This window comes from Electrophorus electricus, chromosome 20 (assembly GCF_041902795.1).
Source record: "Electrophorus electricus isolate QZ-2024a chromosome 20, ASM4190279v1, whole genome shotgun sequence".
Lineage (NCBI taxonomy): Eukaryota > Metazoa > Chordata > Actinopteri > Gymnotiformes > Gymnotidae > Electrophorus > Electrophorus electricus.
The window spans coordinates 19,485,842-19,511,321 of record NC_137516.1 but is presented as its reverse complement, the minus strand read 5'-3'; the positions used below and the strand labels follow the sequence as shown (position 1 = coordinate 19,511,321).

The 25,480-nt window shown below is 44.9% G+C and overlaps 1 protein-coding gene across 1 annotated transcript in view; it reads left to right on the top strand.

The window, feature by feature from the left end:
* Positions 1 to 24,662, top strand: part of b4galt2 (UDP-Gal:betaGlcNAc beta 1,4- galactosyltransferase, polypeptide 2) — an 84,677-nt gene extending 60,015 nt beyond the window's left edge. The window contains exons 4-7 of the mRNA XM_027021732.3: positions 5,173 to 5,360; positions 8,912 to 9,034; positions 15,368 to 15,472; positions 20,699 to 24,662. Coding sequence (XP_026877533.1) covers positions 5,173 to 5,360; positions 8,912 to 9,034; positions 15,368 to 15,472; positions 20,699 to 20,849 — 567 coding nt within the window. The 3' untranslated portion in view covers positions 20,850 to 24,662. The remainder of the gene's footprint in view (positions 1 to 5,172; positions 5,361 to 8,911; positions 9,035 to 15,367; positions 15,473 to 20,698) is intronic.
* Positions 24,663 to 25,480: the final 818 nt, after the last annotated feature.

Sequence of the window (25,480 nt, the reverse complement as noted above, 5' to 3'; positions counted from 1 at the left end):
ACATTTAAATGTCTACTTTGTGCAGATGACCTAGTTTTTGTTAACACCTTCACAAAAAGAACAGCAACAAAATTTGTGTCTTTTAGAAACAATTCTGTGAAACCTGGGCTCTAAAAATCAGTCAGCAAAACCAGAAATACTAATAATGGAACAGAATCCATCAAACATAATCCATTAGAATTTAGTTTAACCCACTTAACACAGTGATTGAACCAGTTGCACTTTACACCAGTGAGGAATAGGGGACGTCTGACACAAGAAGACTTGTGACACAGCTTGGGTCAGACACCCAACTGAGACTCTACATGTGGAATTCTGTACCTTCAGACTAGAGGGAAAACCAGATAATGGATGCAGAGATTCGTTACAACAGCATCCTCTGCTGCTAAACATCCAGACAAGTGCACTAAAAGTTTGAAAACGTAAAAGTTAGTGACCCCAACTCACTCCAGTCCAAATCACTGGCCTGCCAGGAGCTGATAAAACAGCATCAACACACTCTCTTCAACAGTCAGACCCAGTAAAATTATAACTGATGAAAAAGTACATCACATATTTGAAACATTTGACAAAACCACAACACAAACTTCAGTGCTATTGGGCCCTAAATGAAGACTGTACTTGGCAATTTATATGACCACAGGCAAAGACTACGGAAAAAAACACAAGGAAAGCCTTGACAGTGTCCAGACTCTGAGCACATCCTGGCCATCGTAGGTAGGCCTGCTGCCCAGAGAGAACAGGGTGAGCTCCCACTGCCACCTGGGAGTGATGGAGACACAGCTGCACTTCCTCACCAAGTGTACCAAATATTAATCAGTTAGAAACACATTCTGTTAGTACATTTGTAGCTTTCGTCTGGAGTTTTTTGTAAATTGCGGTAATAAAGAAAAACTGCCCTTGTTACGCAAGCAGTGAGATTCGTAGCATCTCTAAGCCTAACCCTTTACCACGCCCCCACTGCCACAGATTGTGGTTTTGTTTGTAGATAATGTACTTTTTATTATTTCCTACCTATTTTTTGTTCCTTATAGTTTATAGTTTATATTAGTTTACTTTGGCTATAATGTAACTAACAACATTCATGTCAATAAAGCATTGTTGGATTGGAGAGGGAGAGCGATGGAGGGAGGGAAGGAGAAAAGGAGAGAGTGGGAGAGAAATGGAGGGAAACCCAGAAAAGGACCCAGAGCACTTCTCTGTGGTGCCCAGCCAACAGCATGAGTTCTCCTGGGTTTTTGGCTCTATGCATTCCGACCTGTGTGGATCTCCTGGTGTCGTGCTTGTGCTCCAGTGCACATCGTGGCTGTGGCTGCACTTGTACATTTTTGACGATGCTCTGCACTTTCACTGCTGTAGACAGCTTTGCCTGGCCCACAGACGCCACAGACGCCACAGACACCACAGACGTCTGGCAATTTTGCTGACCGTGACATTCAGGTCCCTCCAGACTTGTGGCCCTGTGTTGGAGCAGTTTGAAGTTGCTTCTTGACATGTACTTTCTTTACCGAGAGCCGTAATTTCCTCAGAGTATTTTAGCAATCCCAGTGGCTAAACTTTAATACTGTAATAAGTGAGAAACTAGGCCACTCTACTAAACGGCGCGTTGCGGAGCCTATTAAATACACCAATCAGAGGAGCCTCACCCATAGCAGGGCATCTGGCTTTTATCATGGATGTGCCACATATGTCATGGTGGTCTGATTTAGGTACCATAATGCATCTTCCTCAGCCACATGAATTATTACTTTTTCAGTATGAAAAATAATTATTTACCTCTCTTTCAGAGTTTTTAAAGCTCTACTCACTTTAAAGCTTAACTCACTTTTGTATTTTCTCTCTCTCTCTCTCTCTCTCTCTCTCTCTCTCACACACACACTCTCGCCCTCTCTCCCCCCTCACTCTCTCTTGCTCACTCTCTCTCTCTCTCTCTCACTCGTGCTCTCTCTCTCTTTCTTTCTTTCTGTTCCTCTCTCCCTCCTCACTCTCTCTCAAGCACACCCTTCCTCTATCTATTTCGTTCTTTCCAGACATCCTGACTTATGGTCTCTCAAGCTCACTCTGTGTTGTTTCTCCCCTGCTTCAGGACTAGTATCAGTAGCACTGCTGAGTGATAAGGTCAGCCTGCTGGGAACTGATAACACACACACACACACACAATCACTCAACTTGAGCCCTGACCAAATCTGTCTCTATGGCAACAGGCCCAGCCTAGGTAGTCTGGGTAGTCGGGATTGGTGGTGCAGGCTTGCCAGCCCGGGGTGTCCGCCACGTCCATCCATGTGTCTGTCCATCTCCCTGATTATCAACTAAAAGTAATGGGGTTAATTGCTTCTCAAGAGCCAAGTGTCGAGAGAGCGGCACAGCTGTGATAAACCCAGATGTGAAGGTGCACTGCTCACAGAGAGATGTCTGCTTCTCGGGGAGCTGTCTGTGCTGTTTGAGGAGCTGTCTGTGCTGTTTGAGGAGCTGTCTGTGCTGTTTGAGGAGCTGTCTGTGCTGTTCTAGGGGTGGTCAGTGCTGTTCCAGGAGTGGTCTTAGTGCAGCTCCATTTTGATCTTCCTGTCATATAGTTAAAAGCACAGGTGGGAAGGTGTGTTTTATTTACAGAGTGCGGGCTGAAAAATGATTTTCCCTTAGCATGCAATTAGACAGACGGAAGAGAAAATGAGGGGTAAGCCAGGTATTAAATAGGAGCCATCCCATAATGGATTTAGTATAGCACATCTGTGAGCCACCTTTGGGTCTATAATTAGTGCAGTAAAAAAAAATTTGTGATATCATTTGGCAATAATAGGGTTGAAAGAGAGCGTCTGCTTGAAAACCTCCCCAGACGGGTCATTGTCTCTTCATCGAGAGGAGCAGCTGGAAGGAACGGTGTGGTGGAGAGCTGGCTTCCTGGAGTAGGATTGTGGTTTCATGTCCACTTTGCATTGTGCTTTTGGATTAAATCATCCCAATGACTCCTTCGGCTCTGTTTTTTGTGGAAGAGACGAGAGAGGGAGCAAAGGACTGTGGTCCCTGTTAGAAACTGATATTTTGAAAAACATTTTCTATTGTATTTTTTATGTTTACTTACACATTGTGTATTCTGTGTTTGTCATGTGTGCTGCTAAAACGCTCTAATTTCATTATGGGGATTAATGAAGTGTTTTCTTATTTTAAGGCAGTGTTGAGTGGTACTCAGGACGATTAAATGTTTAATAAACACATTAACACCTGTAATAACCAGGACATGAATCTGCTCCAAAAACATTGTTTTTCTTTTCCCTTTAAAAACACCTTGCCTTCCTGCTCTCTATCTTTAATAAAGCGAGATGTAATAGTTTCTTATTGTCATATGTGTGGCACTTGGAGGCGATAGAGATTAAGAACAGAATTCCAAAGTGTGCCGACTGTCTAACAAGTCTTCTTGTTAGTCCCTGTCAGATTTGCTGCATTTGATATTAGGATTAAACTGTTGTCTTCATTTCCAGTTACAGTGTGGTGTTGCTTCCTTAGTTTTCAGTACAGGTCAGCATGGCCAGATGGGCTCATATTTATAGAAGAGGCTTATATTGGAGTGCTGATCTATGATCAGGCATCTTGTCACTATAATGATAATTCACAAAGTGAATTTTATCGGCTGATGGGCTCCCAGTTACTTATAAAATCTTCAGCAGCTCAACATTCCTGAAGAGTTCAACCTTGAATACAGAGCTTGAACTGCACACTGCACTGTAGAAACCCTTGACTGAAGAAATGCATGACACACTAAAACTTACACTGCAGTTTCTTCACAAGATTTAAGGGTAGGTATTATTATTATTATTATTATTATTATTATTATTATTATTATTAAGAGTAGGTATTATTGTTATTATTATTAAGAGTAGGTATTATTATAATTATTATTGTTGTTGTTGTTGTTGTTGTTATTATCATAATTATTATTAAGAGTAGGTATTATTATTATTATTATTATTATTATTATTATTATTATTATTAAGGGCCGATATTATTATTATGGGGAGGTATTACAATTAATAATAATAGTAATAATATTATTATTATTACTATTATTATTATTAATAATTTATTACTAAGGACCGGTATTATTATTATGATGATGATTATTATTATTATTATTATTATTATTATTATTATTATTATTATTAAGAGTAGGTTTTGTTGTTATAATTATTATTATAATTATTAAGAGTAGGTATTATTATTAAGGGCAGGTATTATTATTATTATTATCATCATCATTATTATTAAAAGTAGGTATTATTATTATTGTTGTTGTTAACATTACTATTATTAAGAGTAGGTATTATCATTTTTATTAAGATTAGATATTATTATTAAGGGCAGGTATTATTATTATTATTATTATTATTATTATTATTATTATTATTATGGGTAGGTTATTATGGCTGTGCATTATAAGGTCTTATAGGGAAGGCTCAGGAACCCTGAGCCTGCAGTGCTTTATGTACGTCTCCTTCCAGAGTGGGGCGACTTCTCCTTCAAAATGACAGTAGATTTGTGACAGCAGTTCTCACTACAAGATTATTTGGTCAAATCTCAGGTATTACTGGATTACATGGGATTATTGTCCCACTGGATTATTAAATTGTATGCAGTATAGTGTATAGCAATGAATGGAATACATCTGTTGGTAAAAAGAGTTTTGGCTTTAAATCACAGCTAATGAGTCTAATTTAAATAGGCTTGAAATCTAAATAGATAACAAAAGTGTCTCCCCTGCGATGTCTGTAGCACAATGGCCGTTTGGGGAAGTGCAGAGATTTTCATTGTGAGTAAAGTATTCATCTCTGCTCAGGAGACATAATATTGGGTAAGTGAATACTAAGTCATCATCATACAAAGGCTCATTGTAGTCACAGACAATCTGCAATGAAGACACAGAATTATTTCTGTTCTTTTGTTGAGCTGATGGATTTATCTACTGTCTTCTTTTTGCCATCTGCAGAGATTGTCCTCTGTAGAGATTATTATAGGGACTCAGTGTCATCATCATCTGCCAGCTGGAAGTGAACCCATGACCTCTGGTAACTGTGGCAGAGTTCTTGGACGCTGAGCCAGAACCACTGCCCGCATGGGTTTGGGTTTGAACCCATCCCATGGACCGACCTGTGATGTTCCTCGTGTGGTTCCTCCTTTCAGCTCGGGGAGGACACCTTCAACCGGGCCAAACTGCTGAACGTGGGCTACACGGAGGCCCTGAGGGACACAGAGTATGACTGTTTCATCTTCAGCGACGTGGACCTGATCCCCATGGACGACCGCAACCTGTACCATTGCTATGACCAGCCACGGCACTTCGCCATCGCCATGGACAAGTTCGGCTTCAGGTAAAGGCCACCTGCAATGTACCATGTGGTGGGGGAATGGGTGGAGGCATTTGTGAGGCAGCACTATGGTGGGAGATGCAACCTGATTTATTTTTTCTCCCTTTTATGGTCTTCTTCCCTTGGGTGGGTAAGGTAATTAAGGACTCTGTGCTGAAGTTGTCTGTCTGGAGATGTGACAACAGGCTGGAGGTTATATGCTTGTGTTAAAAACAGGGTGACATTCATTGTTATTTCCATATTAATAGATGTCAGGTCTGACTTTGTAGTGTCTCTATTTCAGGGATGTGTAATCAAACAAAACAGAGTGACTTATTGCAACGGTCCATGTTGGGGCTCGTTTGTCTACAGCTTCATCCTTCTTATGAGTAATTGCTTTCTTTCATGAATGTATTCTTCTTATTCCGCCAAACTCTTGTACTGTCTGGAGCTACTGTATGTAGTTCGGTTCTGTTTTTTGTTCGATATAAAAACTTAATTTGATATGTTTCATCAGCCTAGACAGAACAGTAGCCTTGACAGACGTATGCATTCGCTTGTGGAACTGTGGGTACGAATGGGTATTAACTCACCAGCTGCTTTAATAGTCTGTGATATTAAAGTGTACACACAGGATCTCTGAAGCTTGCTGTGGCCATGCCGAACCTGAAAATGAAATTTCACTTCATCTTGGGGCAGACAAGCTGATCTTTGCTCTGAGATGTTTCATGTCTCTGTTTGTCCAGGGGCCAAAGGTTTCGATGCAAAGGTCTTAATGCACTGACTTGTGCCATTTACCCCACGGGGTAGCGTTTTTCTCTCCTTAGTCACCCTGAGTTTTGTGAGGCTTCTCCTCTCTGTTTCTCCATTATTACAAATTCTCTGACCTGTTCTTGCCCCTGTATATTGGTGGCTGACAGTAATTCAGGTTTTTGTTTATTTACTCTCATATATTGTTCATGGTCATATTGGTTACCTGGCCAGTTTAGTCAGGCGTGCTAGAGTACCAAAACCATAGCAACAAAACCAGCGCAGTGGTGTGGACCTCCAGAGCTGAGGAGAACCTACAACTCCAGCAGGACACTGGAGCACTGGAGGAGCGTGTTGCAGGACATGTCACAGGACATTCCCAAGACGGGACTCTCCCTTCTGCTCCACGCATCCTACCTTCCCGTCCTGTCCGTTCTGCTCCTCGCTCCCAGGAAATAAATGGCTGCTCTGAATTTGCTGCATGAGAATTTTGCTTCAATAAATCATTTAACAACATGTATCTATTTTTGTTACTCTGTTCTTTTTCTTCAAAGTTTGAAGTGTATTTTAATGAAGAGACACAAGGGTTTAAAGATATGAGATTACCACTGTAGCTTGCAAAATAATTATAAAATGAATTTCAATACTAGCTGTTAAGATAAAAGACGAACTGAGGAGTTTAAATGTTTATCATTTTAATAATAGACGAGGCTAACGATGTAGCCTAGCTGTTTTAGCTTCAAAGGTTCAGATGATTAAATATGTTTTTAGGTTACATATGGACTCTTTTGCTTGCAGACACACTGCTCCCACAGCCTTTCCTTGCTTTTGTTAGTATTAGACAAGGATAACGATGTAGCCTAGCTGTTTTAGCTTCAAAGGTTCAGATGATTAAATGTGTTTTTACACGCTGCTGCCACGGCCTCTCTTGCTTTTGTTAGTGTTACTTTCATTCCTTTTCTCATTACCAGCTGCTTTGTAAAATACCATTTTAATCACATGCTGCATCTGATGGTGCAGCTCTGTAGTTCTAAATCCACCAACTCAGTCCCCAATTCAGCCAGCTCCACCAGAGTGAAATTCAGCCAGCTCCACCCCAGTGAAATTCAGCCAGCTCCACCTGTGAAATTCAGCCAGCTCTACCCCTGTGAAATTCAGTCAGCTCCACCTGTGAAATTCAGCCAGCTCCACCCCTGTGAAATTCAGTCAGCTCCACCTGTGAAATTCAGCCAGCTCCACCCCAGTGAAATTTGGCTCGCTCCTTTTCCAAAGCCCTGAGCTCTGTTCACAAGCCGTGAGTTCTAGATGATAAGACTCCTGTCCCTCTACCTTAGAGCCCACAGGGAAGGCCAGTCCATGCCAGCTCACCTGTCTCCACAATGCTATGATTCGTAGTGAACACCTGTCTGTCTCCACAATGTCACACACCTGTAATGGCCTCTGTGTGGACATCTACGCTTGCTCTACGCTCTGGTCCATGTTGGGAACTTTGTCCATGGTGTTTGACTGAGTGTAGTACATGCTTTCCAAAAGATTCCATCTCAGGGAACAAGTCCGTTTACTCTGATCAAAATACATTCCCACACTGAAGACTCGTGAGATGTCTGAACTCTCTCACAAGGCAGTGTAGAGCTGGCAGGTACATTTATATTAGGTGTTAAGTACAACGGTTACACACCATATGAAAACCCATGCTTGGGGGAGGGGAAGCTCACCTGTCCTGAGCATGTGTGTTCTGAAGCTTGGACTGTACCATCACCATACTTCCCTAGCATATGAGGCTATTCATTGTGTGTGTGTGTGTGTGTGTGTGTGTGTGTGTGTGTATTTGTGCTTTGTGTGCATGTACTTGTGTTGTGTGGGTGGATATGTTTTGCTGTGATTTGCTCACATTTATTCACTCTCTCTCACATTCACACACACACACACACACACACACACACACACACACACTCACAGTGTGCAGTAAGTAGCCTGGGGCAATCCTGAGGCTACCCAGGAAACCTCTCGGTGGGCATCTTCAAGTCCATCTTCCCTGGCTGCCCTCCCCTGTGGAACAGGACGGCAGGTTTGCTTAAGCGTCCCTTGATGGCGCCCAGACACAAAGTGTTCCCAGCACATGCTGCCTCTGGAGGAGACACCCAGGGTATCGGTCTGCTTTAGCAACCGCCAGCACAGGAGTGAGATTTGTAATTCTGATCAGTGCGAGGCCCTGCTCAAACCTCCACTGTTTCCACCTGACATTCCTCCACCCAGAGGAGAAAGTTGTTGGAGAAAAAATGTGAGTGGAAGGGTTCTACAGTAAAGGTGTATTTCAGCTTTCAGAGGGCCATGTCAGACATGCTGGGAAATCTGAGTGAGAGAGTGAGAGAGTGAGAGAGTGAGAAAAAGAAAGGGAAAGGGGCTGAGAGCGATGGAGGGGTGAAGGAGAGTCAGGAAGAGGATCCATATCTTTTCATACACAGTGGTGCCCTGTGTGAGGATTCTAGCCTTCCAGTTCACTCATGCAAGATAAAACCGTGTCAAATTCCCAAGCCCTGCCTGCCTGCCTCACACCACATAGAAGGCATCAATCCCAGAGCAACTTGCTAGAAATGTTCCAGCTCTGTGCCGCTCCTCCATGGTTGTTTTTTAAATCTGGAAAGGAGTTTGAAGCTCGTTGCTATACGTTCCAAATCAGCTCCGTGACTGGGTTTGAGCTCGTCTAAAAGGGTCAGCGTAAGTGTGAAAGCAATTAGATTTGACTGTGTCTGACCAACTCGTGGAGCTCGGGGTGGGGGGGGGGAAACATAACCTCTGCCTGACGGAGCTCTTCCCTTTTGCAGGCTTCCGTACGCGGGATATTTCGGAGGGGTGTCTGGCCTGAGCAGAAAGCAGTTTCTCAAAATCAATGGCTTCCCCAATGAGTACTGGGGCTGGGGGGGAGAGGACGACGACATCTACAACAGGTGAGACCTTCAACAACTATAAACCCACCTTTAGCTGTGCAGTCTACTCTTTACAGCCAGCTTCTCTCTTCTGTCTTACTCCTTCCCTGCTGAGTTGTAATGTGTTCACATTTGTCATCAGTGACTGGATGCTTAAAAAGCCTTACTGAATGTTATAGTCCTCTGAGTCTGTAACTGTTTCTGTGTAAGATTTAGCATCAGGTTCTATCATTTACAGAGTTTAGCTGACACTTTTAACCAAAGCAACTTACAATTATGACTGAGTACAACTTGAGCAATTGAGGGTTAAGGGTCGTGCTCAGGGGCCAAACAGTGGCAGGACTTGAACCAACAGCCTTCCAATTACAAGTCCAGTACCTTAACCACTGAGCTACCACTGCCCACTCAGTCCATCAGGTAGATGAAGGGCACTTAGCAGTTCATTTAAAAGGAGGAACCTGTGTGTGTGTCAGTGTTTGGCACCACTGGGTGAGTTAAACCAATGGAAACTCACTCACCCCTACTGCACTTTTAATTCTGTCATATTGTTAAACCTTCCCAACAGCACTATATCAGAGCACCAATTCAGGCACCTGATACGTTATTTATGGGTGTCATTTCTCTGAAATTTCCGGAAGCATCTGTTTATTTTGAACTGTGTGAGTAATCATGTATTATCCGGCCCAGCCGCTGTTTCTTCCAACATGCCACCTGGCCCAGCATCGGTGTCCTTACACTGCATTTTCCAGTGCGGCCACTGTGTCCTTCTATGGTTATATGGCAAATTGCTGCTTCTGAGCAGTGAATTCATGGGCTTGTCACATGATGGCCTCCAGCCTCTTCTATGCTGGCTGGGCACAGCGGTAAGAGAACACAGTGCAGAGCCAGACAGGTAACCAGAGGCAGCGTTAGCATGGAGAAGAGGAGAGCCCTAATACCATGGAGCAGTCATAGTCTTAAATGAGTTAGGGCAGTAATGCACTAAAGTACCAACATTTCTCTTGAGATTTTTTTCTGACGTGTATTTTTTTTGCTTTATTAGCATATGGATACAGTGTGTACAGTGTGAATAAGTCTCTGGCGAACGAGCTGAACACATTCTTCGCTCGCTTCGAGGCTACATCTAGCAGCGCTAATGCTAACAGCGCTAACGCTAACAACGCAAATGGTGCTATCGGCGCAGCCAACGGCGCATGCGTAAAGTCCAGCAAAGAATAGCGCCCCCTCATCATCACGGAGCGTGACGTGAGGCGAGTGTTTAAAAGGGTGAATACCAGGAAGGCGGTGGGACCAGACGGTATCTGCGGGAGGGTCCTCAAAGCCTGCGCAGATCAGCTAGCCCCGGTATTCACCGACATCTTTAATCTCTCCCTGACGCTCCCATCCGGGTTCAAGCGATCCACCATCGTCCCCGTCCCGAAGAAACCTAGACCCTCCGGCCTCAATGACTAACGCCCTGTTGCCCTCACATCAGTCGTGATGAAGTGCTTTGAAAAGCTAGTCAGAGACTTCATCACATCTTCACTGCCAGCCTCCATGTACCCACTGCAGTTTGCATACCACCACAACCACTCCACTGATGATGCAATTGCACATCTGCTCCACACCACACTGACCCACCTGGACAAAGGGAGGGGAAATTATGTTAAAATGCTGTTTGTCGACGACAGTTCAGCATTTAACACTATCATCCCCTCACTACTCACTACTCAGTTGGAGGATCTAGGAGTGCATACATCCCTGTGCGACTGGATCTCCACCTTCCTAACAGACAGACCACAATCAGTACGGGTGGGCAACTGCGCCTCATCCACCCTCACCCTCAGCACTGGAGCTCCTCAGGGTTGTGTCCTAAGCCCCCTGCTCTACTCACTGTACACCTATGACTGCACAGCCACTTCCAGCTCCACCATCATTGTCAAGTTTGCTGACGACACCGTTGTCATGGGTCTGATCTCGGACAACGATGAGAGGGCCTACCTGGAGGAGATTAAACACCTGGAAAACTGGTGCCAGGAAAATAATCTCCTCCTAAACATCAGCAAGACAAAGGAGCTGATTGTGGATTGCAGCAAGAAGCAGAAGTGGCACTACCAACCTGTGAGGATCAGTGGAACCACGGTGGAGAGAGTAGATAGTTTCAGGTACCTTGGTGTTCACATCCCGCAGGACCTGTCCTGGTCCTGCCACACCGACTCCCTGGCAAAGAAGGCTCGTCAGTGTCTTTACTACCTCAGATGCCTAAGAGACTTCAGACTGCCCTCCAAGGTACTGCGGAATTTCTACACCTGCACTATAGAGAGCATCCTCACGGGGAACATCATAGTCTGGTTTGGGAACAGCACCAAGCAGGACAGACTAGCACTCCAAAGGGTGGTGCGTTCATCAGAGCGCATCACTCATACGGAACTTTCTGACCTGCAGACCATCTATTACAAGCAGTGCCAGACCAAGGGTCAGGGAAGCGCTTTCGCTTCCTGAAGACCAAGACAGAGAGATTGAATAGGGGCTTCTTCCCACAGGCCATTCGGGCCCTGAATCAGGCAACCTGATAAACTGTGGGGACCACCACCACCATGTGACTGTAAATATGTAAATTTGTAAGCTGTACATACATGTATGTAAGCTGTACATACATATATTGTACATACATTGTTATATATATATATATATATATAGATAGATAGATAGATAGATAGATAGATAGATAGATAGATAGATAGATATTTCCTTATGTACCCCTGTTCTTTCCCTCGGCTTGGACAGAGCACTCTCAAACCATTTCACTGTGAGTTATACTGTGTATGACTATGTATGTGACAAATAAACCAAACTTGAACTTGAACTTGTAAGTAATAGTGTTTATGCATTAACACTGTAAATACAGTATTGCCGTAGTAACAGTGTGTAAGTAAAGTGTCGCTATAGTAACAGTATGTAAGCACAGTGTTGCTGTAGTAACAGTGTATAAGTACAGTGTTGCTGTAGTAACAGTGTGTAAGCACAGTGTTGCCATAGTAACCGTAAGTACAGTGTTGCCGTCATAACCACATAAGTACAGTGTTGCCGTAGTAACTGTAAGTACAGTGTTTGGGTGTGGGGCTCTGCTGGATTTCACCTAATTTCTTTTTCAAGTTGTGAAAATGTTTTGTGTGTTTTGTGTTCCTCTGTGTTTGTGTTGTGTGCATGTGTGTGTGTATGTGTGTCACATCATGAGCAGACTGAGCAAGGTGTGTACTGTTATTCTTCTTTGAGTAGATGTACAAGTTAACACCCTGCAGGTGTCTGACAATGCTGTTTCTGTAGAAGTGTGTGTCTTCTTCTCCACCTTACCCCACCCACTCTTCCTGTCCAGTCTCATCACCTCTCCTTCTCCACCCTACTCTACTACACTCCCAGCCAACCCCATCCCCAGTCCCTGTGCCTGTATAGTGTGCCCAGCCAGTGGGCTGGAAGTCCAAGAGATATTCAGAGCAGTTTCTCTGCTACTCTCACCGCTGATTGCAAACATGGGTCAAGACTGCTGGTGTCTAGAATCATCTGTAGAATTGGTGTCTAGAATCATGTATAGTCCCCGTCGCTACACTTTCGGCCCAATGCCATCACCTGGAATTTTGGAGTATCGCTGTGGGAACTGTAAAGGGACAGGAGCCCCTGCCCTCCGGACGCACAGTAATAATCATTGTTTTTTTGTTTTGCTTTCCTCCCTGACGGGAAGCTCTTGGCCCCAGGGTTTGGCTGCGTCTTCTCACCTGTCTAATGAAACACTGTGCCTCTTCCTGATCCACGCTATCCTGTAGAGGACAGAAATAGCTTGGCGGGAGGCTACTGCACGGGGGGCACTCTGTGTAAAAGCATGCCATGTGCTTTATCAGACACTCAACAAATTTGTGTTAGACCTGAGATTACCAACTGAAGTTATGGCCTCCTTATAGAGAAGTGCTGTTTTATATAAATGGCTCAGCACTCAGCTTGTAGGCTGTGTGTGTGTGTCTGTGTGTGTGGTTGGGGTAGGTGTGTGTGTTGTTGATGGGGTTTTTGGTGTGTGTGAGGGTGTACATTTGTGTGTGTGTGTGTGTGTGTCTTAGAAACCAGATGTCCCAACATCGTTAAGCAAACAGGAAGGTTGTGATGCACAGTGCCAGGATGTGAATGCTTTGAAGGTTCACCACGCTGGACTGATCTACGTAGACAGACAGAGCGCAATTTCACACAGTCAGCAACCTAATCACAAAGGAGTAGCTCTCTCTCTCTCTTTCTCCCTCTCCCTCTCTCCCTCTCATTCTGTGTGTATCTCTCTCTCTCTCTCTCTCCCTCATCTTTTTTCTTCTTCTTATATTTCTGCTCCGGCTGACGAATCCCAAAGCATCACTAATGATTCCAGTTCCCTTCGTCTCTACGGCTCTAATGCAATTAAGAAAACTCCAGAGAGGGAGGGGCAAAGAGCAGATCTGGAGAAATTCCCCGTTAATCCAATCAGTGAGAGGCAGAAAGAGAGACACAGAGAGAGAGAGAGAGAGAGAGAGAGAGATGAGGCAGCCAATATAGTGAACAGTATTAATTAGAGCCCTCACTGTTGGTGGTGGGGGGGGGGGGGGGGGGGTTTTGTCCTAATTGCTGCCTGTCTCATTTTCTAAATATTCTGTCCTCGGCTACTTCAGCATCTCAGAGTACTGTCACCATACTCAGTGTTGGCATTAAATTGCTGGCATGTCTTTTCCCTGACTTGCCCCATCTGTGTGTGTGTGTGTGTGCGTGTGTATGAGTGTGGGTGTGTGTGTATGTGTGTGTGCGTGCGTGTGTGCATATGTATGCATATACGTGTGTGTGTGTGTGTGTGTGTGTGTGCGCGCATGCGTGTGTGTGTGTGTGTGTGTGTGTGTGCGTGCGTGTGTGCATATGTATGCGTGTGTGTGTGTGTGTGTGCGCGTGCATATGTGTGTATGTGTGTACGTGTGTATGTTTGTGTGGGTAGGTGGTTTTTGAATGGACATGTGTTTTGCATATTCTTTGGACGGAGCAGAAATTTGCAAACCAATTTGTGTATGTGTATAAATTTGCATGCCTTTGTGTGCGTGTATGTGTGTGTTTATGCAAATGTGGTTTATGCAAGTGTGTGTATGTGTGAGCATGCGCATATATGTGTTTATGCCTGTGTATGTGAGTGTGTGTGTACATACTGTGAAAATCTGACAAATCTGAATTTTAAACATTGCAAGAGAAAGTGCTCTCACCCCTCTCTTTCTCGCTCTTTCTCTCGCTCTCCTCCTCCCTCAAATATCTTTCTCTTTTTCTTTCTGTCTGTCTGTTTTTTATTTTGTACTTTTGTACTCTGTGAGTGCCATGTTTCCTATGACACACAGAGTATCCACTCCTTGAGTCCAATGCCAAAGGCTTCTGTCTGGTTTGTTTGCCTCTGTCCTCTGACACACATTCTCTCAGCCAAACAGAATTTTCAGAGTTTTGACTCTGATCAATCGATTAACATAACATTCACTCCTGTGCATTGTAAGCGGATAAGACCAGGTGAGAGTAATCCCAGATGGATGTCATGTAGGCGTTTAGTTCTTTATCGTGTGCTGCTGGTGAATGTTTCACTGCTTAGAGCTTCGTTAGTTTTAAAAGCAGTTTTGTGATTTTGCAGTTCCTCCCTGTGGAAGTAATTGAGGTCATTTTTGCACTCTCTGTAACTCTTAACACCATATGACATCCTTCAATGAACTAGTTTGAGAATATGGTCTGTGCAGACATGTGTCCTTACCCAGATTAATCTTCCTTCATGGCCAATAGTCTCAAAAGCTGTAGTTAAATGCAGTGATACCCAGAGAAAAGCACCTCCACTGGGCCCCTGACAGCCTGCACTAATTCAGTCTTATGATGCTTCTGAAGTCCAGGCCAAAAAACCCAGTGCTTGTTATTTCTATCTTAAAGAAGTTCCTCCAAAACTGTATGTAGCATCGCAGAGTCGTGAAGAGGATCAGGAGGGTGAAGATGTAGTTCCTTAATGAAAGATTTCTCCGTGTCTAGCCAGAGAACTGCAGAGTCGTGGCTCAAGGTCATGAACTAAAGGCCCTCAGTCACTAGGGTCCTTGGTTCTGTTTACTGTGATACCATCATACTTGGTATAACACAGGAGAAAATAAACATCCCGAATTAGAGCATGTAATTTGATACTCAGATTAGCTAGTGTAGGTGTCGGACCGTCTCATTCTCTCAGTGACAGTGTAATCTCTGTAATCTCTGTAATTTCTTTTTTTTTTCTTTCTGTCTCATTCTTTCTCCCTCTCCCGCTCTCTCTTTTTATCCCTCCCTCTCTCTCTCCCTCCCTCTCTCTCTTCTTCCTCTCTTGTAAAGGATTACCCTGAACGGGATGAAAGTGTCCCGGCCTGATGTCAGGATTGGCCGCTACCGGATGATCAAGCATGAGAGAGACAAGCACAATGAGCCCAATCCCCAGAGGTGAGCCCCTCCCCACCATGCTGTTAGCCCCACCCCTGACAGTAGCCATGCCCTCTATCCAGCATGGACTCCTCCCTTTGTACTTCTTTGTAGAGATGCTACATTCCTTCCCACAGCTTTTGATACGCCTAACTGACATACTAAAGTGCTTCATTTACAAAATGCATTTCTCAGATATTTGGACACCTGAACGCTGGCATGTGGCACACCTGAACGCTGGCTAGTGGCACACCTGAACGCTGGCAGGTAGCACATCTGAACTCTGGCATGTGAGTTCTGGCAGGTGGCGAGGCATTTCTGGGCTGAAGTGAGTGGCATGTGTGGCTCTTCAGCTTCCATCGCGCCAGGTGAGCACTGCGAGCGTGCCATGATCCTGAGATTCCACCTCCAGAGAGAGCCCTGTACTTAGAGTCATGTGACTGAAAACAAAGTTTTGCCATATTGCTGGCCCTGGCGGGGAATTTGATAGAACAGAATCTGCTGTGATCCAGACAGGATTATTGAACACTCCCAGTTCAGTCTGAGACTGTGTGAAGTCACTGATGACTACACAGGCAAGTCGGGTTGTTGGAAAAGATGAGGTGGCTGACTGCATGAGCCTCATAGGACGCTGTCTCCTCCGCCCCACAGACTCACACACACACACACACACACACACACAGAGGCATCAAACTGGCAGAAATTATATAAAAGCACAAGGGAGTTGTATTTCTGCTTATTAAAGGGCCGCTGTGCGAGTGGTGTGTTGGTGTCCTCATGTCAGCTGTGTGAGTGGTGTGTTGGTGTCTTCACGTCAGCTGTGTGTCTATCAGTAAGTACTGGTGAATCTCTTTTTTAAAAACACGATGGACAGCTCCCTTTCTGCTATGTTGTGTTGTTGATGGATTGTTCACGAGCCACAAATCGCAACCCAAAGCCCAGCTGCTGACAAGGGCAGTTGAAGATTCTCCTAGGTAGACGGGTCTCTGGGTGAGATAGCGAGGCCAAAGTGTGCAGTGGCCATTAAATGCTGGGAACGGTCTCTTCTCTGGCAGTGGTCTCTCACAGTCACTCACTGCTGAGATTAGATCTGGTTGAGTGCTCTCTCTCTCTGTCTCTCTTTCTGCTGAGTCTACCTGTCTGTTCCACCTGTCTGCCTCATACTCTCATTTCTTTCTTTCTCTCTTTTTCTCTTTCTTTTCCAATCTTTGTCTTCTCATTCTTGTCTCTCTGTCTCTCTCCCTCCAGATAGTGGAAATAATGAATACTCACTCTGCTAGCCACATGCGACATGCTACATGCTAAACTTTCTTCGGGTGGAGTATGGGACTGCACCAGGCGTCTGCGCTGACACTAATGAACTCCAGGCAGCAGCAACCCAGGGGACCTGCCATGCAGGCAGCTGCTTTATCAGGGCTATGTCGCACTGCATAAAAATCCCTTACATGTAGCTTACAAGTCCAGCGCAGCCAGTCTTTGGAGACCAGTTTGAGCCGGTCTTTGGAGACTAGTTTGAGGAGGTCTTTGGAGAACAGTATGAGCACGGAGCAGGTGCCTTGCTCACAGATACTGCACATGCAGCCCTCTGGTAACACCTTTCTACAGGCAAAAATGTAACTACTTCCATTTTCCCAAGTCAAGTCTAACGTGCTCTGCCTGCCAGAGGTTATTAAGCACTAACAGCCCAGTGCCACCTTACACATGAGCAGCCCTGACCACTTTAATACTGCTCATCAAAGGTAATGGTCAGTGGTAATGGCTCATCACAGAGTATAATTGTAATTTTCATTATGCTTCCACTTTGCATAACTGTATAGATTGTTAGGTTGTCATGTAAAGTGCTTTCCAGTTCTGAGGTTCACATGCAAATAAGTGGGTGATCAAATTCAGTCTCACCTTGTGTTGACTGTTCTGTTGGCTTTTACTTTTTTGAGTTGTTTTTTAGGTTCTGCGTGTTTTAAGTCCAGCTGGGTATCAGCTGACCCGAGCAAATGTGCCACAGTACTGCAGTTAACTGACAGGATCTAGGCTATGATTTTTTTTTGTCAAACAAATCTTATCAGAGCTTATTCTGTAAGTGTTTAAGATGTTGGTGCTTCACTACATAAAGCTTGTCCATAGTTTCTGTTGTTTTCACCTTAGCTCAGTGTGACCTTAAGAACACTTCCTGTAGCTCATACGACTTCTGCTTCTAGTGTGAGGTGAACTAGCTTTAGGGTTGTATGTCATGTCTCGATTCCTGTTCCTGAAGTGCTAAGTGCAGACTGTCAAGCAGACTCTGGTTGGGAGATAAACTAGCCACACATATGACACAGATGAAGATACAGTGTAGCAGCTACCAGAGGGCTCCATTACAGCCACAGTGTCAGACTGTGACGGATCTCTCCCTCTCTCTCTCTCTCTCTCTCTCTCTCTCTCCCTCTCTCTCTCTCTCTCTCTCCCCCTCTCTCTCCCTCTCTCTCTCCGTCTCTCTCTCTCTCTCTCTCTCTCTTTCTCACTCTTTTCCTCTCTCTCTCTCTCTCTCTCTCTCTCTCTCTCTCTCTCTCCCTCTCTCTCTCTCTCACTCTCTCTTCGCCCCCCCCCTTTTTAGCCTAGACTAGATAAAGGCTGTTTTAGTGAAAAAATCCCATTCATATATGACCATTAGCATCTTAAAGAGGGGAGAGAGAGAGAGAGAGAGAGAGAGAGAGAGAGAGAGAGAGAGAGAGAGAGAGAGAGAGGGAGAGAGAGAGAGCGAGAGCACAAGATGATTCCAGCTACCCTTGATTTTGCAATCTATGGCCTTCATTGGCACACTTGGGGATTATTTCAAGATGTCTTATTTTGCATGATAAGAGGTTTAGTCCTGGATAAAAGGGTTCTCAATTTAAGAAGATTGAAGAGCCTCCAGATGCTGTCTGAGTAGCTAGTGTTTTTATTGTTATTGTATTTCTGGCTTTCTAAGTTTAGCTCTGTGTGTGTGTGTGTGTGTGTGTTTGTGTGTGTGTGTGTGTGTGTGTGTGTGTGTGAGACTTGCTGTTTGTTTAGGGTTTTAAGAGTCTTAGCTGCTCTGCATTGTCATATCGTAATTGTGAACTCATTCTGGGCTGTTTTTTTCAAGAATACATTTACCTCAATACAACACAAGCAAGTACAGTATCTAAACTCAGTTTAATAGTGCTCTAACATTGCTCCCTTCAGCGTGAATGAGTTTGCACAGAGCAAATGAACACCACACCAACCCCTCATAAAATGTCTTTTAAGTAAACATCAATTGTTCTCTGTGCTACTGCACACTGGTGCTTTGTCCTTTAGAGAGAGGAAGGAAGGACTGGTGTCTGCATTCTGTGAGCGTGACTTGTGTTTTCCTGCTGATGAATGTTTATCTCTGTCACTGCCTTGGTCTTCTTTGTTTGGTCACTCAGTAATGAGCCTCAGCAGGTTGTCAGTGGAAGGCAGTGTGCTATTCATCAGCCATGCGCTGATTAGTTAGCACTACCTCACACCACGCTGGCCCAATAGGAGTGTTCTCGTGCACACTAATGTCACTCAACCTGTTGTAATGGGCTTTTGTGACTCACCCATGATATAGAAACTGATATCCAGGTAGAGATCACGCAGGGTTGGGGAGGACTCTGATAATGGTGCTGCCTTTAGTGGGCTGTTTCTACAGGAGGAGTCTCGGTTGTCTGAGGAAATCTTCAAGAATATGTCTTTTTTATAACACTGGGAGCATTGGCTATAGGTGAAATTAGGGCTCCCACCTAGCAGGTGAAGGGTTAAAGGTGCAACAGCCAATAGGTACTATGGGGAAGTTGGGTCTTAGATGTATGTGGGGTCTAAGGTCTAGACGTATGTGGGGTCTAAGGACTACTGGTGGTCTGCATGTCCCGGGTTACTTTCTGTGTCTCGACCTTGTCTGCCTGTCACACTGCTCAAAAACAGAAGCATGTTTTTATTGTACTCTCTGGTAGGCTGGAGGAAACTTCCCTTTAGAAATTGGCTAAAATAATACCAGTTACCATTATTTTAACTCCAATTGGAAACATTAAATGAGCTGCAATGAAGAAGTATTTCTTAAGTATATTATAAATTATGCTATCCACTGTCCTCTATTTTTTACATCTAATATATGTCAAACATTTCATAAGGAAAACTGTTGTTGTCCTGCTTGAGCTAGGAAAGCAAGACCATAGCACAGTACAGAAACCAAAATCTGTAACCCTTTAAACCTATAAATGTTTATTTGCACTCCACGATTAAGCTCATATCAGCTTTAGTGTTAGGACGTGGGTTGGACACCCAGAGCTCACGTCCGGAGTTCCACAGCGCTCTACTCTACGACCTTCCCTGCTCTTCATGTACAGCAGTCAACTTGCTTCTGTCCAGTGTTTTTGCTGGCGACTTTGCCAGTTTGATAATAGACAAAATTAACATACATACATAAAACAGTTTACAAACAATTCTGAAAAAGGTGATTCGCTAAAGTGGTGTTTGGTTTGAACTTTTAGTATTAAGGACTGACACAAATCTTACACATGTCAGAAGCACCAAGTATATTTGATGGTCATTTATCTTTGAATATTTTTATTAGTGCAGTTCTTACTGATGAGGAATGTAAGCTAAACAACATCATTTATGGTTGTAGGATGATGGATCTTAATATCTATATATTACCCAATTCTGAACCCACTCCGCATTCACTTTAAGTTCTTATTCTGTTTGTCTTACGAAGCTCTAGGCGTAAAGCTTATTTCATTTGTACTTTGTGTGGTGATGTGAGATTTCTCTTATTCCTCATGATCATCGCCGGAGAACATTAGAGGGATCCTGTGTATTTCATGTCCATGTTAATAAGGGACCTCTTGAACAAGCTGCTTTTTGGAAGAGGAAATCATTTCAAGTGCCTGGATTCAACAGTGCAGTCAGACAAACAGAATAATGGGAGTATTTTGGAGTGTTTGCTTCTATGCTCGCTGGTTTGGTTTTGGTTTGGAGGTTCCGCCATCTGCTGGCTGTTGATGGTACAACAAGAAAATGACAGCGCATGAAGTCTCATGTCCTCATTATGCATTCAACATGAATGAACTTTATCAGAGCAGTGCTAATAACAAGTGTCCCTGCTTCTGGTTCATGGTAATTTCCATCAGTCCCCAGAGGCCTTTGGCTTTCCCAGTGGGTCTGTGGAGAAGGAGCTCAGTTGTTCCTGTGGATCCCTGCTGGGTTTAAAAATATGTAACATTTCCTTCTCTTGTTCTCTTCCTGCAGGTTCAACAAAATCCAAAACACAAAGAACACGATGAGGAAGGACGGTATCAGCTCCCTGACGTATCGCCTGGTCTCCGTGAAAAAGTACCCTCTCTACACCAACATCTCCGTGGAGATTGGCAAACCCCCTCCTAGACCCAACAGAGGGTAGACCATGGCTAGGTCTCTCGGGCTGAGCACACGCACACACACACACACACACACACACACACACACACACACACACAGGGCTTTCTGCCTCTAACTGAACCATTGACATGCTGAACAGGTTACTTCTCAGGAATACACCAGGCCCTCCAGCGCCTAATACGGATCTTTCATCACAAAACTCAAATTCCTTGAATACAGACTCGACTGTCCATATGTCTGACGTTTTCCCCTCAGTGCTGCTAACCGTAGCAATATGGCCGTTTCTCACCTCTGACCGACGTCCTGCTCCGAACCGGAGGGCACTAACAGGAGGACTGCCCCTTTTAAGAACAGCAAGGCTGAAGTCGAAGAAAAGGAATGCCCTGTTCTCATGATGTAAATCAGAATGAACACACTGCACATCACTAAATGAAAATGCTTGTACCTGCCTCCTTTTCTCCTCATATTTCTCAAGCTGGATCTGATGAAGTCGCTATAACCGATGCTTGTCCCCATGGACCAATTCCCTCCCTCTCTGTTTCTTGATTCCTGGCCTTTTCTTATTTTGTATCATTTCTATTTTTCCTGCTCTGGGACTTCAGCCAGGGAATTTCACACACTTCCATGAACAAAGCACTCATGGTAGTGAGCGGTGTCTGGGGGTTTGGCAGTTGGAATGGGGATGTGGTGATTTGGGAAGGCAGCTCCTGGATGAGGTCCAGACACCACACACCCTGCTGCTGGTCCCACTTCAGGAGCACTCGCACACGGACACTCTCTCTTGTCTAGAGACATCAGGGGAAACGGATGCTTGTAACCCACTCTGAGACATGAAAATGTAAGGGAAGTTCCCAACGGCTATTTCTCTTACTTAGAAAAATGAAAAAAGACTCCTTTTCAAAATTTTTTTTATTGTTTTACTTGTTTGTTCACCTCTGCCTCAAAAATCATGGTTTGATGCTATCATTCTTTACAGACACAACTGAGATGTTTGGTCAGGTACTGCCAGTGCTGTTCAGTGTAAGGAGGTCTAACGGTTATTGGCTGATATTAGTTGGCTAACCTCCTGTATGTGTGTGAGGCTGTGCTCCTTTCAGAGTCAGACGCCTAAACACTCCTGAGCAGCGGACAGAGCTGATGTATGTTGGTGCTTTTAGTGTCATTTTGCGATCCTGCTGTGTTTTTTGGTTCCATTATTCATTGTTCTTCATGTTTTTCTGTTAGTGCTTGCAAACACCATGATGATGCCTTGAATTGTTTCCTGACGGAAAAAGCAGTCCTAGGAATGGCAGTTAGAGTCTCCATCCTGCTTTCCCTGTGTTGATATCTCCTTCATACCAGTCGGTGAGCTCAGCTTTGCAGAGATCACCCCTCCTATCCTGACCCCCATTTTAGAAAAGCCTTTCAAAGGAGTGACATTTCTTACCCCCCCTCTTAGCCGTGACCTTTGACCTCGTCTTTGAGCCGCCAGCAGACCTCTCTGTGTCTGCTGTACTAGGCCTTCTCCACTGGGGGATATGTGAACAAACCTGAAATCAGTTACCATGAAAATTTCCCAGCTTTCCAGAAATGTTCTCTTTTATTTCTAAAATGGCCTTAAAGATACATTATGGTTCAAAAGCTTCTATCTTTCTATTAGAATAGACTTTTTATATACAACAAGCTCTGTGAACATACTGTCACACTCTTATATTCAATCTGGTGATTTCAGTTGACCATTATATAGTACAAATCTACAGTACAATGACAAGCTTCTCTTGCTAGTCTCCAGTGGTGCAAAGGTAGTAGACATACAAATTGTGGCAGTTTGCATACGATAAACTACTGTGTAGTGCAATATAGTGCATCAGACATAGTACAGTGAGCATACAACACAAAATAACATTGTAATAATAGCAAGTCTGGCAGCGGTTTGGTAGCAGTTTAAGAGACAGGCCTGAGTTCTGTGACACGTTCCATTATATAAACACTGAAAACTACAATCGCCAACTATAGTGGAGACTTGGAGCCTGTGTAGTGTCCGGGACGCTTATCCTTAGCTGCCAGGTGTTAGTCCTCAGTCAGTCCCCCGTTAAACAGGAAAGCAGCTATCTTTCCCGCTTGGCTCCGTTGGAACGGGAGCTAGAATGGCCTGCACATCATGGCACCTTTTTTAAATAATTGTTTCTTCTGACAGCTGTATGTTTTTTTTGTGTTTTATGGGACGTGAAATGTGTCTTCTCCTGCAGGGAGTCTGCACTGCAGTGAGGGGTGGGACAGTTGGCGAGTGTCTCCTCGAGTTCATGGTTTCTCACCTGTGTGTTTGAGCGCCACGCGTACGTGTCTGACAGTGGGCAGCTTCTGTAATGGAGCATCAATTCCACTGAGCCTACAGTGCAGACATGGGGCCACACATCTCCAGAATTAAAGAGGGTTTTATACTGAACCACGCGGTAAATTCTGGAGGGAATCGAGGATGGCCCTCCAAGCACCCTCCCCTCCCCTTACCTCCCATTGGCTTTGCTGTCTTTGGCTCCACCCCCCATAGACATCAGCAGTCCTGGTTCACAACTTGCTCATCATGTGAGGATGGATGGACCACTGATCACTAATCATATAATCTTCACTTATGTTAGGCTCCTCAGCACACTCTAAGCCGAGGCACATTCATAATGTTTTTTTTGGGGGGCGGGGGACAGCAAGACCTCTTTGACTCCTCCTACTATCTGACCGCTGACCTCTCCCACTGTAAAATTTCCGTCTCCACCCCAGGCCCTGTATTCTCTTGAGGGCTCATCTGTCAGTGTGAGTGGATGTGGGTGGAGGTAAGGGACGAGGGCAGGGACAGGGAAAGACCGTAGGGCAGGGACAGGGAGAGACCGTTGGGCAGGGACAGGGAGAGACCGTTGGGTATGGACAGGGAGAGACCGTAGGGCAGGGACAAGGAAAGGCCATAGGGCAGGGACAGGGAGAGACCGTTGGGTAGGAACAGGGAGAGACCGTTGGGTAGGAACAGGGAAAGGCCATAGGGCAAGGACAGGGAAAGACCGTTGGGCAGGGACAGAGAGAGACTGTTGGGCAGGGACAGGGAGAGACCGTTGGGTAGGAACAGGGAAAGGCCATAGGGCAGGGACAGGGAGAGACCATTGGGTAGGAACAGGGAAAGGCCATAGGGCAGGGACAGGGAGAGACCGTTGGGTAGGAACAGGGAAAGGCCATAGGGCAGGGACAGGGAGAGACCGTTGGGCAGGGACAGTGAGAGACCGTTGGGCAGGGACAGTGAGAGACCGTTGGGCAGGGACAGGGAGAGACCGTTGGGTAGGAACAGGGAAAGGCCATAGGGCAGGGACAGGGAGAGACCGTTGGGCAGGGACAGTGAGAGACCGTTGGGCAGGGACAGGGAGAGACCGTTGGGCAGGGACAGTGAGAGACCGTTGGGCAGGGACAGGGAGAGACCGTTGGGCAGGGACAGTGAGAGACCGTTGGGCAGGGACAGGGAGAGACCGTTGGGTAGGAACAGGGAAAGGCCATAGGGCAGGGACAGGGAGAGACCGTTGGGCAGGGACAGTGAGAGACCGTTGGGCAGGGACAGGGAGAGACCGTTGGGCAGGGACAGGGAAAGACCATTGGGCAGGGACGGGGGGAGACCGTTGTCTGGCACACAACGACACACGTGAGAAACTCTTGAAGCTACTACTGACCACCTCTGGTCTTCGTGTTTTTAAAGACTTACTGGATTGATCTGGGGTTTTTTGTACATTGAATGTCAAAAATGTTATATCTTATATATAGAATGCATTATGTCATATCAAACATACTTTTTGTATACAATCAATAAAACTGATGCTAAAGAGTTGTCTTTACTCCCCTTCATCACTGTGTGTGTGTGTGTGTGTGTGTAAGAGAGAGAGAGCGAGAATGTGAGTTTATAAATATGTGTGAGGCAGAGACTACCGTGACTGTGTCTGTCGTGGTTATGACACTATAACACTTTAGGGTAGTTGTTAAAGGTGACAAGCTGTCAAGAGCCATTATATCTATGGAGCTTATCAAAGCCTGAGTTGGAGTATTCTGAATTACGCAGTTTCACATATATAATATAAAGATAGGGCTTCTTTGCTTGCACAGCTGATAAAGGACATCTGTCTGAAAAATTCTGTTTCTCTGGAAACTCTGTGTACTTTACTACATTTTGAATATGTCTACATTGCTTACTACAGTACACTGCAGTTACTCACCTGGACTCTTTATATATATATATATATATACACTGCTCTCCTCTTATACTGCTCTCTCCTTACACTGCTCTCTCCTCTTATACTGCTCTCTCCTCTTATACTGCTCTCTCCTCTTACACTGCTCTCCCCTTTTACTGCTCTCCCCTTTTACTGCTCCCACCTTACACTGCTCTCTCCTTACACTGCTCTCCCCTCTTACACTGCTCTCTCCTTACACTGCTCTCCCCTCTTACACTGCTCTCTCTCCTCTTATACTGCTCTCCTCTTACACTGCTCTCCCCTTTTACTGCTCTCCCCTTTTACTGCTCTCACCTTACACTGCTCTCCCCTCTTACACTGCTCTCTCCTCTTACACTGCTCTCCCCTCTTACACTGCTCTCTCCTTACACTGCTCTCCCCTCTTACACTGCTCTCTCCTCTTATACTGCTCTCCTCT